This window comes from Protopterus annectens, chromosome 9.part0, assembly GCF_019279795.1.
Source record: "Protopterus annectens isolate FY-2018-M chromosome 9.part0, PAN1.0, whole genome shotgun sequence".
NCBI lineage: Eukaryota > Metazoa > Chordata > Ceratodontiformes > Protopteridae > Protopterus > Protopterus annectens.
In genome coordinates, this window is record NC_056743.1 from 1743414140 (window position 1) to 1743432501 (window position 18362).

General features: G+C 43.4%; 1 protein-coding gene across 1 annotated transcript in view; it reads right to left on the bottom strand.

Annotated features, from left to right (window-relative positions):
- The window catches only part of LOC122810775 (transcription activator BRG1-like), a 1556036-nt gene that overhangs the window by 1449379 nt on the left and 88295 nt on the right, over positions 1-18362 (bottom strand). Inside the window, exon 6 of the mRNA XM_044082336.1 lies at positions 4635-4745. Coding sequence (XP_043938271.1) covers positions 4635-4745 — 111 coding nt within the window. The remainder of the gene's footprint in view (positions 1-4634; positions 4746-18362) is intronic.

The window sequence follows — 18362 nt, forward strand, 5'->3', positions numbered from 1 at the left end:
CAGGAAGTGGACTCTTGGCAGTGGAGGCCTTTATTCCCTTAGGACCTTGTGAAATGGTTTCAGGGTCAGCATTATGGCCTTTGTAGAGAAATTGGTGAGAACTGGGTACTCTGTAATATCTATCAGGCTTTACTGGTGCAGGAGGCAGTGAATCAGGATTAAAACAAGCCTCGAATAGACATCATCCAGTACCTCCAAAACAGGGGTATAGCCAGAGGTCTGTGCTGAGGTAACCAAAGAAATTCCCTAAGTCTTTTCTTGGAGTCTGAAAAGTCTTGGCCTTCCCAATGGAAGTGTTCCTCAAGGTGTGCAAGGTTTCCCCAAAAGAAAATCCTCAGGGGATACAGAAGGAATGGACTGTTCTGCATCCGAATCCTCAAAGGGAGAATAAGAGTGTTCCTCTTCATCAGAATGCTCTGATAAAATGGATCCCTGATCCGAAGAGGGGGATTCTTCCTCCACTCTGGGTCTCTTGTCAGGAGGGGGCTGAGAACCTCTGATAAAAGTTATTAGATCCTCAGCCATTTTAAGCATCTGTTACTTAGGCATGGGTCCAGGAGATGGGCCTTGAGCAGCAGGCCTAGTGTGATGCCTGGCTGCTTTGGATTTAGTAAAGGCCTTAATAGAAAAAGAAGATGAAGGCCTAAATACACCATGGGTGGATGTAGATCTGTCCACATTAGTAGGCTCGACATAAGCTGGGGCTTCGCTGTAGTCTGGGAAAGGGCCGATGACCCAGCGGTCTCGGTACAGAAGACACCGGAGTGTCGCCGGTAGTCAGGGACTGCAAAGACGCCTCGCTGAGAACCGGACCACGTGGAGCCTGTTTGGCGTGGTCGGTGGAGACCGGGCCTCGCATGTCGGTCCTTTTCCTTGCGTTTTTGGATAAACGGTAGTCGGAGTGTCCGACGACATTTTATAGTCAAAAGCTTTACCAAAAAGTGTTGGGGAACTCCGCCCGACGCTTGATAGTGCGTTATTGAAGGTAGCGCAAAAGCGACAGCCAGAGACGCCGTGGTCTGGGCCCAAACAAGGTATGCAAAGGGAATGGAAATCCTTATGCGGTATTTGCTTCCCACAAGAAATACAATTATTAACTTTTTCTGACATCGGTCTGAGGCAAGAAAAGATTCCCAATGGGGTACTTAGCTTTAATGAAGACTTCGGTTCCAAATATTTTCGTAATTCAGGAGCTGGTCGACCGGCACTTGGCGAACTGCTTCTGCTTCGGGCACCGCGTGGCAAAAAGACTGAAGAACATGGCGTCGGCTGTGTCTTATATACTCTGGCCTTCCTGACGTCAGAAGAGTAAGCGACAACAACCGACGCCGGACCAAGACTTCGGAATTCGGCCGACCGAGGGACCGCCTGACGGCTGAAAACCCATCTGTGATTACTGCAGCTGTATGCACGATGAACATCAAGACTCTTGTAGGTATATAGCCCCTAAACAGTACACACAAGATATGTGAATTGCTAAGGGGCATTTTTTTTACTACACTTCTCACACTTTTTGAAGCCTAAAAGGCTTGCTCTCTTTTTGAGACATTATGAAAGTAAGCAGCAAGAAAAATACAAAAAACACACTCGCTTTAGCAAAATTAAGTCCTCTAACATAAACGGACTCGGAACACACACAGAAAAAAGTTACAGAAAAGTAAAAATATTTTTGAATTTCTGTTTTTCAACTTTTATAAGAAATTAACAAAATGGAAAGAACATCCTCTAACTTAAACAGACGTTTCCAAAATGCCCTTTAAATTAAACAGACGTATGATACAGGAAAGGGTTAATACAAGGAATGAAGAAAGCTATATAGAGAAAATAGAATAAAGGAGAAAACTTGAGAAAAATATCTTTCAAAAACTGTACTTAGCCAAGAGCTACGTCTGACTAAACCTCTTCACTGCATGACAAACGAGATCTGAGATAATCAGGGGAAGGAATTATGGGGAAAGAATGTAGCCCATGAGCTTGCTGAATGCCTCGAGCTGGAATATTGCCCGAGATGGATCTGACCCACCAGTGAGAATAAAGGCAAGACTGACATCACATCAAAAAAAAAAAAAAACTGCTCAGGTCAACAATGAATTAAATCTATTTGATAGATATTTCTTTATGAACTCAAGGAATTCCCATATGTGCTGAAGCAAGATGCACCAATGTTTTGCACGTTAACAAACAAGGAAATTACGGAGTGGGTAACAACTTCATCACCCATAACGGACAGTAAAGCTTGTGTCTTGGAGGGGAGGAGGGAATTGTGAAATTGGGAAGTAAAAACATTAAACTGATATACTGGAATCAAATTAAAACAGATGGTAACTGGTGCCCTTGGAAAACAGTACTCAAAGTAAACAAAGTGAAAATATGGGCTCTCAATTGTTGGTGGGCTGAGTACAAAGGACTATTTCATATGGCAAGGAAAACAGAACTGATACATTCATGGAACAGGGTTCAGCCTAAAGCAGACTCCTTAATTGTGGCCAGAAGTGATAGCCCAGTGATTAAAAGGCTTGATAAGCATTGCAGGTAATACCTAAAAGGACTTGAAATTAGAAGTGGCAAACATTAGTAGAGACTACAGTGTTTTGCTGAGGGCTAAAATGGATAAATTAAATGGAAAAGGTAAATCTAATCAAGTCTACAAAAAGTAAAAGCAGGAGATTGTGTCAGCAATGGGACACTAACTTCCTGATCTCCAAAGCTCTGGCCAGCAAATGGCTGTGTCAATAGGACATAGTGCTGCCTTTCTGAGACATCTGCATTCACAGATATCAGCAAAAAGTTCTAAAATAGCATTGATGTATGCCCTTCTTATAATGTGACACATGGATGTAACCAGGGGGTGGCATAAACCAAGCAAAGGGGATGGGATTCTAAGTTATAATAAAGCCCCAGTAATTAGGATTACTGAAACAATGAGATAAAAATACTTGTCAAGGCATGTTAGTTTAACTCAAAGGTTGAGAATGCTCCACAATGCAGTTGCACTATATATTAAAGATGTGACGGCATTAAAGTGACATTTTTTTTGGTGAAGATGAACTTTAAATAGCTTTAAGGAACGCATAAAAAGATCCCTTTCTGAAGTTTTTCAGATAAGAGAAGACAGTACAGGCACTGTCTATATTGGTCTTGAAATTAACTTGATGGTCACTTATGATTATGCCTGCAAATGCAGTAATAAAGGCATCAGAGTGTGGCAAAACGACAACTGTTAGGATCTGGAGACAAATACATTTTTGGACTTCATGGCATGCATCAGACTGGTAAACTGGATATTTTTGAATGTGGAACTATGCTTAAAAAAATTGTCCTTCCCTAGGTAAACATGCCAGGCATTCAGTTTCAATACGACATTACACATTACTTCTGCAACTACCAGGATCTGATGACAGACTCCCAGTAACGATAATGCTTACCTACACAGATGCTGATCCTTAAACCTAAACAGTAGCACCACCACACAAAACAATTTAAGTTCCTTAGTTTTGTCAGCAGTAGTAGGTGTACAAATATAAAAGCTGTTAATTTCAAGACCAAGAGTACATATACATCAGGCAGATGTCAACCTTTTCAGCCTTAGTAGCAGCAAATATTGCAAGTCCACCTCATCTGGCCTAAACAGCATCATATGCTGCACAGATACCGTGGTGCCCACAGCTTCAGAGAAACAGAATGGGGGGGGGGCACAGCAGATAGTCTCTGTGGACTGATACTATGGGGAAATGCTATTGCAGAAGCTGGGCATTTCCCACCCCACCTTCATTAAGTTTCCATGAGAAACACTCCCCTAACTCCGATTCCTGGAACCCTGCACACTGGCTCTGTAAACCAAGACTACGTATTCTAATTCAAGCCTTTTTAAAAAGAATTCAAGCAAGCTACTTTACTAAATGTAAAAGCAGGAAAGAGCAACAATGTTAAATACATAAAAAATTACTTTTCAGATTTATTTGACAATTACCAGGAAAGTCCAAATGGGCCCATTTTCAGCGGAGACCCAAGGAGAAAATCTCCAAATTATTACAAAACATTTTAATAATTTTACAATCTTAAAAAATAAAACAAAACATCTGTAGTTTATTTATAAAAAATTAGTGATAATATAAAACATTGGTTAAGATTTAATACGAGTTGACAATCATTTAATATTTAGAGAAATTTTAGACAGTTTAAAGAAATTAAAGGTAAGTTAGCTTAACTCAAAATTAGAATTGCAATATAAAGTGAGGAAAAAAACAGGCTTATGGTATATTTAGAGAGAAAGTCAGGGAAGAGAATTTGACAGAAAGGGAGAGTAAGATGGTATAAGAGATGAAAAGGTACTTGTGCACATTTAGGGATAAAAGTTTATCCAGGTCTTGAGCAAGAACAAAGCCAGATTTCAGTTAGGAAGTCTTTAAGAGTTGTTTTGAAAGATGGGGAGGGAGAGTATTGACCTGATGGATACAGATAAGGAGTTTAGGTCCTAGCAACTTTCTACAAGTACAGACGATGCCTAACAAATCAGAGAGGTTTTGCAGACAGAAGTTTTTGGTAACTGGATCACAATGACCGACTGGGAACACAGCTATGTAGAATGTTTAGTGCTGGACAGGACAGAGATTTACTATAAACAGACAACTCACCTTAGCAAGGACGTGTTTATCCTTAATGATATATTCGTATGTAGTCAGCAGGACATTGAATTTGCCACTACGAAGCTGAGGTACAAATGCCCGTCTTGCTGTGGGGGAGCCCTGGAAAAAAGTGTTATTAAATGTGTAAATTACAAATGCAATGCAGTACATTGTTATTAAACAATTAAACATTCTGAGTTACATGAAAATGGCATTTTTCTAATAATCTGAGTTCGCCTGAGGTAATCTTCATTGACAGTTTAACAACCCAGTAATAAGAGAGCATGCATGTGTGGTATGAGCAAACTAGTTTCAATATTTCCATATCCCTTGACAACAGCCTTCAAATGTTTTTATTTCAGAAGTCCCTACAAACCTAGCCTGCATTTCCTCACACTTGAAAGCACAAAACAGTTACAATAATTCATAATGTGCATTAAAACGAATGTAAATACAAATATGACTGTAAACTCAGTGGGCAGAGTGGGAATGCTGAATGTGCGAGCACTGTCAAAATGTCAGCAAAAATTAAAATGACTACAAATGCACAGTATTTTTGAATGCACTGCTGACATCAGTTGGAAAAATTGACAACACACCTGAAGCCACACAATCAAAACATTCACAAGACACAATGATTACAAGTGCCCATCAGAAAAAAGAGTTTCTTATGGGAGCCAAAATACCCAACATATAAAACACTACATCCCATACAACTGATAACCCTACAGCCACCGATCCTTACTAGTAAATCATTTGTAGTCATTTTAATGTCTGCTGACATTTTGAAGGAGTCCTCATACAATCAAGCATTCTCACCCTGTCCACTGGGTTTACAGTCATCTTATTCAGGAAATGGTTCAGCTTCATTTTCGTTGTTTCTGACCAAGTCCAGCTAGCCCACTTCCTTCCTAAATACCACAGTCAGAAAAATCCTGCCACTATGGATGGGCAGTTTCCCATAATTTCTCCTGCCAGCTTGACTGATACGGGCATCTTGAGGCAATGTAGCAATCGCCTCATGTACACTGACAACCACTTATCGTAGAGCTAACACCCTATGTGAGAGATGCAAATACACTGTGGAACTGGAGTCATTTCTCTCATGTGAAAAACTAGACAGATTGTCAGCACACATGCTACGCCTCTCAATGACATAAACCCACACACATGGAGGTACTCACTAAGAGCCTACCAAAAGAACAGAGATCACCCACTCTCATCACTAAGCAAAAAGACACCACTACACAACACACCCGTACCTCAACAAATAAGCCCCTAAGGCAAAACACATCAAATGTCTTGGTCAAAGGAGACTCCACGGTGACGCACAGATATCTCCATCAGCAGACTGGACAAGAAGTGGTCACGGTCAGCTGTCTATCAAGTGCCAGGATCAAACAAATCACACATCCACTCAAGTCATTCAACAAGTGCTATTATGACTATCTTAGTCCATGTTGGAGTGAATGACTTGAGACACACCTCTCTGGACTATATAAAGAGACATGATGGAAATCAGATTATCTGTCCCAGACAGCATGTCCCTAGCACTAAGCAGTACCCTACCCTCACCCAGGATGATGCAACAATAACAAAAAAAATGATAGACTTCAACTGGCTCAGCTTCTGATGTCAGTTCAGAGAGTTCCAGTATCTGTCAACCTGGGAGGATATGGTGGGCAGATCCTCCTGCTTTGCTACAGATGGTTTGCATCTGTCCCCCCCAAGCTTTGCCAGTATCCAAAAGGCTCTTACCTCCCCCTTAGTGCCTTTGTTAGGCAGTGTCAAAACAAATTTTCCAACGTAACAAAATCTAATTGAGAAACTCAGGGTCGTGCTGCTTAATGCTAGGAGTTTAAACACGAAACTGAACTCCCTGGAAGCATTCCTCAACTTTGAGGATGCTGACATGTGTGCAGTTACTGAGACATGGTTCAAGGTCACCAACAGCACCCTGGCCATGCAAGCCTACAATGTCTTTCACACGTACAGACCTCAAAATGAGCGTGAAGGAACCAAAGGTGGAGGTGTATCCATCTTCATTAAAACCAAATGCACTTCGAGACATGTCAAACAGCATGATTCTCTCAGATTACTCCATGTCCAATTAACTATTGGGAAAGTACCATACCACATCACTGCTAGCTACAGATCGCCCACCATGAACCAGGATAAGTACACTGGCCTCTCTCTGTTTACTGGAATCCATCGGCATACAGCTCAACACCTTAGTCATGGGAGATTTCAACTATCCTTCCATAGACTGGGGGACATACACAAGCAAAAAACACGTTCACCCAGAAGTTCCTGGACTTTAACACAAATGCGCCAGAAAAGAAAGTCTGCACCCCCACTAGGTACTCTGTTCTGGACATAGTACTCACCAACATGGGGGGGGGGGTCATTGCACTGCCCCATGCATGATGCCCTCCCAGGTTAGGTCAGACCACAAATCTGCTTCATTTGCACTAATTATTGGAACAGACTCTCACAGGTACAAAAATTATAAAAATAACTTTACCAAAGCTAACCACAGCCTACTAAGCAATGGTATAAAGAGTTTTATGCCACCTACAATCAAAACATCAACAATCACCAAGCAGAAGTGTAGGTAAATGCCCTGTACAAACATTTAAGCGACTGCCCTGCTGTACCTGACCAGATCAAAACCAGGTCTTCCTGTAAAAGCAAGCCACCTTGGTGGACTTGGAGTACAAACAAATTATATAACAAGAAGAAACTGCTGTCCAAAAGCAAGAAGGATATCACTCAGCAGACGAGTTCCTTCCTAAGCCTAAACAAGAAAATCAGAAATCTTGTAAAGTCTTCCAAAGCAAATTACAAAACTAAAATCACATCCCTAACCAAGGACAAGATGTTCTTCAACTATGTCTCAAGTCTAAAAGAGAATGCCCAGCTATGTACTGAACTGCCTGTACATGAGATCACTCTTAGTACACTGGAAGATTATAGCCAACCTGGTAGCTGACAGATTCAGAGCAAACTTCACCCCCCATCTCCACCTACCATATCCAAAGCATACCTGTCACCAATCTTCTGCCTATTATCTCTAGGGAACAGGTCATTTTTGCACTCGCCAAGGCCAAAAACATGGCCTCAATGGGACCAGATAATATCCTAGGTTGTTTACTAAACAATCTAAAACAAGACCTAGTCGACCCATTTGGCATTCTCTTTAATCACGGCTTGAGAAATGGCTATGTTCCTGCAGAATGGAGAACTAATTCCCCTGCACAAGGGGGGGCCCCATCAACTGACCCTGGGAACTACAAACCCACAAGTCCAACCAGCCTCATCTGCATGGCCATTGAAAGAATTATCATGGACCTTAGCAAGAACATACTCTACCTCCAAACACTGGGCCCAACTCAGTTTGGCTTCATTAAGGATAAATCATGCTCATTAAACCTGGTGGACTTCTTTACGAATGTCATCAAAGCCATGGACGAAGATAAGAGTGCACACTGCCCATCTCAACCTTGCCAAGGCTTTCGACAATTCCCCACTCTGGCATCAGAGAAACTCTCCCCGGTAGGGATTAAACCCTTATGTTACTAGATGCGTAGCCAATTGGCTCACCGGCAGAACACACTGTCACCTGGTGACTCCACCAACACCAGTAGATTCATCACCAGTGGAGTACACAGGGGTCTGTATGCTGGGCCCCTTACTGTTTGGCATCTATTTCTCAGAAGTCCACCACAAAGTAGATGGTGTTTGGCTCACCAGGTTTGCTAATTGCAAAGTGGGAGCAATCACTGGAGGCTCCCAGTGATTTGAACGTATTACAAGAAGGGACAACACAAACAAATGACTGGTGCCAAAGCCATGGTCTAAAACTAAATGCAAAATGGCATCATTATTCCCTTTGGCAAAACAGAATTCCATACAAATCACAATACTGATAGCATGTGCCCCCCCCCCTCCCAGAGTTCCAATCCAGTGGTGCGACTTACACAGGCTGAGAGCAATCTGAACTCTGAACTTTGACCACCGAGTTTCTACAGAATGAAAGCCTTCTAAGTAACACACCTCATAAGCAGGAGCATAGCATCTAGGGGCCAAGGGATGCTACAGCTCCACTGTACTCAACCCTCAGACTAATACCAGAGTATAATGCTCCCTTTTGCATGTACCTCACCAGACACCTGCAGCAGCTGGAGATACCTCCAAGGTTTCTCACTAAGAAAATACAGGGAATCCAAACCATGACCTACATGGACAGGGTGCTGACAGGTGACTTGTGCCTGGGCTACAGTGCAATCTCTAACCCTGCCCTAATGGAAATATTGCAAATCTGCAAGTCAAATGGCACAAGAGTCACTCACTCTTGGGATCTCAGCATAGCTTGTGATATTATCAGAACATGCTAGAAAGATAGATATGTCTCCCACAGACTGCTGCTTCTCTGGAATAGACTTCCTATTCATGTAAAACAGAACTCCTCACTGACCCTATTCAAATCCACCCCTGGGGTAGCACCCATGTCCCTCATGGACTAGGTTAGCTGGTGTTAATCACAGACCAGGTCTGTTCATAAATTTGTTCTGCGAACTATCCAATAACAAATGGGGATACTTGAGATTAACACAGCTAGAACTGTAAAGGTCCTAGGGCCGCTAGCAACCTCCTATGAACCTATCCATTCCTAACCCAGCTCTAATCTTAAGTGACTGATATGCATCAATTACTACACTGACCACATTGTTCAACCAAAGCTACATTTCAAAGCTACATTTCAAAACAAAACTCTGTTAAATGATCCTTAATTGAGCACATTTTCAAATTAAATGGATCCAGAAGGCCTCTACCAAACACCCCATAAATAGCCTACTCTTGCTAATGTTAAATACAGTTATGACACCAAGCTTCAAAGGTAAAAATTAGATAGCATGGGTTGAAACAACACCTCACTTCTAACAATCATACCAAATGAGTTAACACTATTCTGGAATGTGTAGCAGTTAGAGCAGAGGTTTAAGGCTCTGAGCAGTTTCCTGTAATCAAAGCTACATGGTGGGACTCCTTCCACCTTCACTTTTTTTTATGGTGTGTTGGACCACCAACAGGAAACACAAACTGGAACACGAGCATGATGCAATATATTTTTATTAGACCAACACAGGTTTTGCAATCACTCGAGCTTTCGAGCTGGCATGAGCACTTCATCAGTAGTTAAATCACTGATGTTAAATACAGTGCTTAAAAATCCACTTGTGCCTATAAAGAGAAGTATATAATTATTTCCAACTTGCTAAAGAAATCTTGAAAAAGGCTACTTTGGAAAAAATGCAGGTGGGATTACACCTCAGGGAGAGGCACTGTATGTGTTCATGTTTGACTGCATGTGGATGGGGAGAAAGAATAGTTGTGTAAAAATCTTACCATAAACATAGATGTCCTTCTCTTCCATGTTGCAGTATTCTTAATGTGGATTCTCCGCCTCAGGTGACCCGAACGTCAGCTTCTTAGTTAAGCCTGGTTGCTGTAGGTTTATGGGATGCCACACACAGGGCGATAAACCAGGGACCTTAAATGTGACGTCTACACGCACAGACCTCAGAACTTAAATGCCCAGTCGGAGAGCCAAATGATGTCCACAAGAGGTGCAAAGTGCCATTTGCTGGCAAGTCTGGCCTCAGTCTAGGGTGAGCCCCATGGTGCTCCTTAGGTCAAAAGGAATAAAAGGGGGATAGGTGGGGGGAAGGAATACTGCAACATGGAAGAGAAGGACATCTATGGTTACGGCAAGATTTTACACAACTATTCTATGTCCTTCTATTTCTATGTTGCAGTATTCTTAATGTGGGACAGTGCCACAGCTTAAGAAGGAAGGGTGGGAGGAAGTAGCTGAATCCAGAAAGCCTTGCAGGACTGCCCTAGCAAATCTTGCCCTGGCTCTAGTGACATGACCCAGTTTGTAGTGTCTGGTAAAAGTGTATATGGTGGACCAGGTGGCTGCCTCCAGAATGGAGGCTGTGTCCAGGCCTTTGAGGAAGGCTCGGGAGGATGCCATGGACCTGGTAGAATGAGCTTTTTACTCCCTGGAGTGGGTCCTTGCCATGGTGGGAGTAGCAGAAACACACAGGTTTTCTGATCCAGCAGGAAATGATTTGCTTGGAGACTGCCTTGCCCAGAGCTCTGGGGTGGAAGGCTACAAAGAGTTGGTTGAATTTTCTGACTGACTTAAATTTGTCTAAATAAAACCTTAGCTGCTTGTGCACATCCAGTGAATGGAGTATCCTCTCACTGTCATTAATGGGAGAGGGAATGAAAGTGGGCAGGTGAATGGATTGGTTTAAAGACTGTTCCTTCACCACCTTTGGTATGAAAGAAGGGTTAGTGCGCAGGATCACCCTATCCTTGGGGAACATAGTGTAGGGTGAGCAGGACATGAGAGCTTGCAACTCTGACACCCTTTTAGCAGAGGAGGGCCATGAGCAGTACAGTCTTCCATGTGCACATCTGGAGCATTGCAGCAGTGGCTGGCTCGAAAGGAAGCAGTGAGTTTTTCCAGGATGAAGTTATGGTCCCCAACGAGGTGGGACGGGCTTTCTAGGTGGCCTGATGTACAAAACCCCCTTCAGGAATAGTTTAACATCTAGCCTGGCTAGTAGAGGGGGGTCTGGGGGTAAGCAGGCAGAGACTGCAGACAGGTGTAACTTCAATGAAGAGTATGAAAGGCCTGCCTTGAGTTCACACACAAGTAAGGACTAGAGGGGTATCCACTTGAAAGGGATCCCTGTGCATATGGAGACACCAGTTGGAGAATCTTTCCCATTTTGATATGCAAGAACTCCTTGTAGTTGGTTTCCTGGCCTCCCTCAAGACTAAAAGCACATCCTTAGAGTAGTGGTGTCTGAAAGGAATTAAAACTATGTCACCCAGAGTGTTGGACGTAACATCTGTAGGTGAGGGTGAAAGATCATTTCTGTTGTGTGAGTAGGTCCACCTTGTGGGGTAACTTGTAGTGATTGCCCTTGGCTAGTGAGAGTAGTAGAGGTCCCCAGTGCTGCCTTGGCCAATAGGGAGTCACCAGCAAGATTTTTGGTTTGTCCTTCGTGATCTTCAGGAGAACTTTTTGAATGAGAAGGAAGGGTAGAAATGCATATAGAAACTGTCCCTTTCATGAAATGCTAAGGCATCTACCCTCCAGGCAAGTAGAGTGATCCTTTGTGCAGAATTTCTTCAATTGTCTGTTCTGGGGGGGGGGGGGGGAGGCAAACAAGTCTACTGGAGGTGTGCCCCACTGGTGGGCAATGTGAAGAAAAATGTCCCTGTTTAGCATCCACCCGTGCTGTAGAGAATGTTCTGCTGAGGACACCCGCTTGTTGGTTGTCCTGGGAAGACATGTATGTTGCCTGCAGGGATAAGTTGTTTCTGGAGGCAATGTCACAAATTTGTATCATTATCCGGCAAAGAAGGTAGGACTTGGTCCTTCCTTGTTTGTTGAGGTATCACATGACTGTGGTATTATCTGTGAAGAATTGAAGGGGGCCTGGATGAAGGATTGAGAGAAAGGCTTTCAGGGTCAAAAAGGCTGCTGTCATTTCCCTCATATTGATGCATTTCTTATGGAGGGGTAGGATGCCACGTCTCCTGTAACATGAGGCTCCTTCATAGTAGCCCCCCACCACCATAGGTCTGATGGATCTGTACGCATGTACTAGGTTGGGGTGGAGGGTTGAAGTGGAAGGCCTGGGTTCATTTGTACTTGCTGAATCCACCACCTTAGTTCTGGCTTTGAGGCAGGGTAAGAGTGTAATCTGAAATTCTAGATGGTGTTCGGGTTGAGATCACACGGTCTTCAAGTACCACTGCAGTTTTTGCATATGCATTCTGGCCAAAGCAGCATAGGGATGGTGGCTGCCATCAGCCCCAGGACCCTTAAGAATGGTCTTGCAGATATCTGCTGAATCTGCATTAGGTCTTGGAAGTGGGCAGAGAGGGAGAGAACTTTGTCCTGAGGGAGAAATCCCCACATCAGGTCTGTTCTGATCCTGCAACCCAGAAAGATTTTGTCCTGATGGGGAGTTAGTGATGATTTTGCAATACTGAGGGTGGGTGGCCTAATGGTTAAGGTGTTTGCCTTACTAACACAAGGTACAGGGTTTGAATCTCACAAGGGATAATTAGCTAGGCTTAAAATGGCTTGCAAGGGCAGTTAGCCTAGTACTAATCTATGAACCTATGAACCAATTGTGAACCTATCTATGAACCTATGAACACCAGGTTCTAAAGCAGGGAAATGGTGTACTGCAGATGGTTTTGTAGGGTGCCCTCTCTTTCTGATAGAATGAGGCTGTCGTCTAGGTAGGGATAAATTTGTACACCTTTGGTTCTGCAAAAGGTTATAGCTGGAGCTAGGCATTTTGTGAAAACTCTGGGTGCAGTAGATAAACCAAAGGGCAAGGCTGTAAATTGAAAGTGTGAACAGGGCCCAGTAAAACTCAAGTATTTTCTAAGGGAGGGTTTTATTGGGATATGGAGGTATACCTCCTTCAGGTAGAGCGTAGCCATAAAGGTCTGGGCTAGCAATAGTGGAAGACGGGTTTGTAGGGATAACATTCTGAATGATGGAACTTTTAGGAATGGGTTTAGAAAGGACAGATCCAGTATTGGCCTCCAAGGACCATCTTTTTTTTGGGACAAGAAATAATCTTAAGTAAAAGCCTTTTCCTTCCTGTCCTAGGGGGACATGTTCTATAGTTCTGTGATTCAGAAGGTCCTGCAGGACCCGTGGAATAAGTTGCAGTTGATTTTTGGGGGAGAATGGAATGCCCCTTGTAAAGGGCTTTTCCCTCCAAGAGAGGAAATATCCTCCTTGTACTATTACCAGCACTCAGTGGTCTGAGGTGATCTCCACAGGGAAGGCAGTGTGAGAGACAGGCTGACAAGGGGAGGTGGGCAAGGCAGTCCTGCATTGCTGGAGCCATTTCGGTCATGAAAGGGTGTTTTTTGAGAAGGCTATGAGGCTGCTGGTCTGGAGGTGGTCTGCCTCCTGGTTTCTTTACTGTGCCCAGAAGAGGATGGAGTAGCAGAGGAGGGTATTCTCCTAACAAAGGTAATCTTAAGGTCATTTCTGTAATATTTAGAAATGGGAGACACCAGCAGGTGCTTTAGGTCTTGAAGCTCTTAACTTTGCAGACCTCTTTAAAAACCTTCAGGAGACTATTTACCAAACAGGAGGTTGTGGTCTAGAGGAGCATCTAGAATTTTTGACTTGAAGTCCTCCGGTAGGGGGTTGAAGGTGTAGCCATGGATATATACGTAGTACAGATGCAGTAGCAGCGGACCTTGCAAAGGCCTCTAACTGCATCATAACTGCACCTAATAGAATGTCTGGCCACTTGAGAAGCCAGGGACAGTTTTGATGCTACCTCTGTCTTGCTAGAACAATCAAGTATGGATGACAGGAGGGTAGAAGCTTGGGATACCAGGTCCAAAGAATATTTTATCATATGGGTTTGGTAGTTGACAGCTCTGAAGGTTAAGGTGGAAGAGGTACAATCCTTTTTGCCTATCCTGTTCATGCTTTTACGGTCTGTCAGTAGGTAACAGACTATGAAGGAATCCGTCTTGATTGCTTGTCAGGGGATACAGCAATCACAGCTGGTCAGCCATGGGTGGTTTGCGCCAGGGGTATACAAGATGCAGCCAACGCCATTTTCTTGAGTTTTTCTTGCCCCAGATGTCAGGTGCCCCCAAGTAGGTAGGCAATACATATTGCTAATCAAAAATATACATATAAAATAAAAACAATACCTTCAGTTACCAGCAAATACACCCCAAAGGTTGTATAGGATAGAAAGGTATAGATAAGTCCAGATAAGTAAAGCTATTTCAGAGGGGATGGAGGGAGGGTAACCTGGACTGCAGCAGTGTGAACACTCGAACATCTACATTTATGGTAGGTACAAAACTGTACTATGTTCATCGTGTTACACTGCTGCAGTCATCACACTTGGGTGGAATCCCAAAGCTAAGGTTGGGTGGCTGGTCTATAAAGAGTTAGGATTGGCTATGAGGCCTTGCAGAACTGCAGTGGCAAATCCTGCTCTGGATTTAGAGTAAAGAGGCAGGTGGTAATGCTTGGTAAAGGTGTGCACTGAATTCCAAGTTGCAGCCTCCAAAATTTACTTGGTAGGTACTCCTCTGAGAAAGACTGTTGAAGTGGCTGTTGCCCTGGTGGAATGTGGTCTGATGTTATTTGGGACTGATTTTCCATGCTGTGTGTAGCAGTACCGAATACAGTGTCCTATCCATTTAGATATAGTCTGCTTTGAGATAGCCTTGTCCTGTGATCCTGCAGCAAATGCCACAAACAGTTGCTTGGTTTTCCTGAAAGCTTTTGTTTTGTCCAAGTAGAAGAGTAGCTGCTTGTGTATGTCCAAAGAATGCAGAAGTTTCTCCCCTTTATTCTGTGGGTTTGGATAAAAGGTTGGCAAATTGATGGTTTGGTTAAGAGCCAAACTAGATACCACCTTTGGCATAAAGGAAGGGTTTTCCTTAAAGATACCCTGTCCTGATGAAAAATTATAAAAGGTTCCACTGCCATTAATGCCTGTAGCTCTGAGACTCTTCGTTCTGAAGTTACTGCCAGGAGCAGAGCTGTTTTCCATGACAAAAATTTAAGATCGTCTGTATTGGCCAGCTCAAAAGGTGGTAGAGTCAGTTTTTCCAAAACAAAATTGAGGTCCCAAGTTGGTGTTGGTGCTCTCCGGGGCGGTCTTATGTTTTTTAGCCCCTCTGAGGTACTGCTTTAGCAAGGGATGAGAGAATAAAGGAGGATCCATGTTGTAATGTGCTGAAATGGCAGAGGCGTGGATCTTAATTGATGAGAAGGATAGGCCTCTGTCTAGCATCTCAGTTAAGTATTGTAAAATCTGAGGAATGTTTGGAACAAGAGGGTCAAGGCTTTGAGCCTGGTTCCAGGCGCAGAATCTTTTCCATTTTTCTGAGTAAGCTTTCCTGGTGCTAGGCCTCCTGGCCTCCAAAATGACATACATAACAGCTTTAGAGAGAGGTGTTGCCTGTTTGGCTAATGTATCTGCCATGCAGCCAGGTTTAGGGTTTTGAGCTGACTGTGCAGGATGATTGTTTTGTTGAGTTAGGTGTGGAATTTGAGGCAAAATCCATGGTGGGCCCTGTGTCAAGTTCCTTAAGATAGGGTACCAGTGCTGGCGTGGCCAGTCTGGAGCAATCAGGATCATCTGTGTTTTTTCTTGTCTGGCTTTTAGGAGTACCTTTGAAAGGAGAGGCAGTGGTGGAAGGCATACACTTTTAGGTTTTTCCAGCTGAACAGAAGAGCATCCACTTTCCATGCTTGTTTGTGATAAGTCCTTGTGCAGAATTTTTGTAGTTGACAATTCAGTGGGGAGGCAAAAAGAACTATGTCTGGGCATTCCCATTTTTTGCGTTACCATGCTGAAGATCTGCGGATTCAATTTCCATTTGTGAGGGTCCATGATATTTCTGCTTAGATAGTCTGCCAGAGTATTTTTCTTTCCTGGCAGGAATTGTGCTTGCAGGTGAACTTGGTACGTTAGAGCTAGAGCTGTGTTCCACAAGGTCATGGCTTGCCTGCATAGGGGGATAAGAATGAGTGCTCCCTTGCTTGTTTATGTACCACATTACTGTAGTGTTGTCTGTCTTCAGTAATAGTTGTCCTGGATGTAGAAGGTCCTTGAAAGCTGTTGGGGCATTTTGAACAGCCAACATCTCTTTTTGATTGATGTGAAGATGCATCTGGTCTGTGGTCCACTTGCCCTGAATGCATTTTCCTGCCATGTGTGCTCCCGGGGCGTAATCCAAAGCATCTGTTAGAGTTTGCCTGGCTGTGGGTTGGGTAAAAGGCTGACCCTTGTTTAGGTGACATGCCAGTGCCCACCATCGAAACTCCTGTTGTAGGCAGGGAATCATTGGTATTACTGCTTCTAAACTGAGAGTGTTGAGTCCAAACACTTTAGGTACCATTGTAATTTTCTCATATGCAGTCTGGCATATGGAATTAGTAGTATGCAGGATGCCATGAATCCCAGGGCCTGCAGAATTTTTCTTGCAGGGAGATGGGACTTTTTTGCCAGTAATTGAAAATATTGAGTCAGTTGTCCTTGTTTGTCTAACGCGAGATAAGCCATCTGGGCCGTTGTGTCCAAGCTGACACCCAGGAATATTCTGTTGTGAGGGCACTAGTTTTGACTTCTTTTCATTTACTGTGTACCCTAGAGAAATTAGCAACCTTTTTACAAACGCCAGATGCTGTAGAATAATGTCCTTTGTCTCTGCTGGAATGAGGCAGTCGTCCAGGTATGGGTATATTTGAATTCCTTTTTTGTCTGCAAAATGCAATTACTGGTGCCAGGCACTTTGTGAAGACCCTGGGCGCAGTAGATAAGCCAAAGGGCAGTGCAGAGAATTGGTAGTGCATTGCACCAGCTTTGAATCTGAGGTATCTTCTGCAATTTTGTCTTGACAGGGACATGCAGGTATGCCCTCTGTGGTCCAGAGTAACAAGCCAAGCCTTCTTGCCCAGCATGGGTAGAAGCTGCTGTAATGTCAACATTTTGAATTTCAGAATATCCAGGTAAATATTCAGAATTGAAAGGTCTAGTATGGGCCTCCAGGCCCTGTCCTTTTTGGGGACCAGGAAAAGCCTTGAGTAAAATCCTTGTCCTTGCACCTGTTGTGGTACTTTTTGAATAGCTCATGTCCATGAGGGCTGAAATTTGTTTTTGTGGCAGGTCTGGCAATCCTTTTAGCCTTGGTAAAGTATGAAAGTGGAATCTGTAGCCTTGAGACAAAATATCCAGAACCCATTTGTCTTGGGTGATTGTTTGCCAATTTTGAGAAAAAAGTGCTAGTTTTCCCTTAAGGGGGCTTCCAAAAGGGACGTGCTTGGCATACGAAGAGGAAAGTCATTGTGACCGTTTCCTGTAAGGTTGAGACTTGTCCTCACCTCCTTTTGGGGTTGAGGTGCCCCACTGTCATTGTCTGTTTGAGCCTTGAGGTTGAGATCTGCCTCTTGGGCATCTGTATCTGCCTCTGTGTGGCCTGTCTGACACTGGAAAGGACCAATTCTTAGTTGGCCAATTTCTGCTAAAGTGAGGTGGCTGTACCTGTAAGAAATCCTTGACTGTTTGCATAGATTTAGCTTTAGACTTCTTCTGCCTTAACACCAAACAAAGTATCATGCTGTAAAGGAGCATCCAATAATTTTGCCTTAACATGATCAGGTATGTTCTTTTAACCAAGCATGTCTTCGAATAACAGAACCTGTAACTACGGCTCTACAAGAGGCCTCTAAAGAATCAAATCCACATTGCAGAGTATGTTTTCCCACCTGTTCAACTGCATGCAATAAATCCTGCATTTCTTTACAATCAGGAGCTTCTGAGCTTGCAAGCATTTTCTGTTTTAACTGAGCATTAAATATTGTTGGTACGTAAGCATGTGTAAATGGCAATTTAAAGCTCTTACTGCTAAAGTTGCAGACGTGTATACTTTCTTCCCCCATCTATCCAAAGCTCTGGAATCTCTGTCAGAGGATACTGGATTTTTTGCAATGGAAGCCTTAGCCCCTTTCGGACCCTGGGAAATAGTTTCTGGATCAGCAGAAGGGTTTTTGTAAAGAAACTTGTGGGAGTCAGGGACTCTAATACCTATCTGGCTTGGCTGGAGCAGGGGGCAAAGAGTCAGGAGATAGGCTGGATT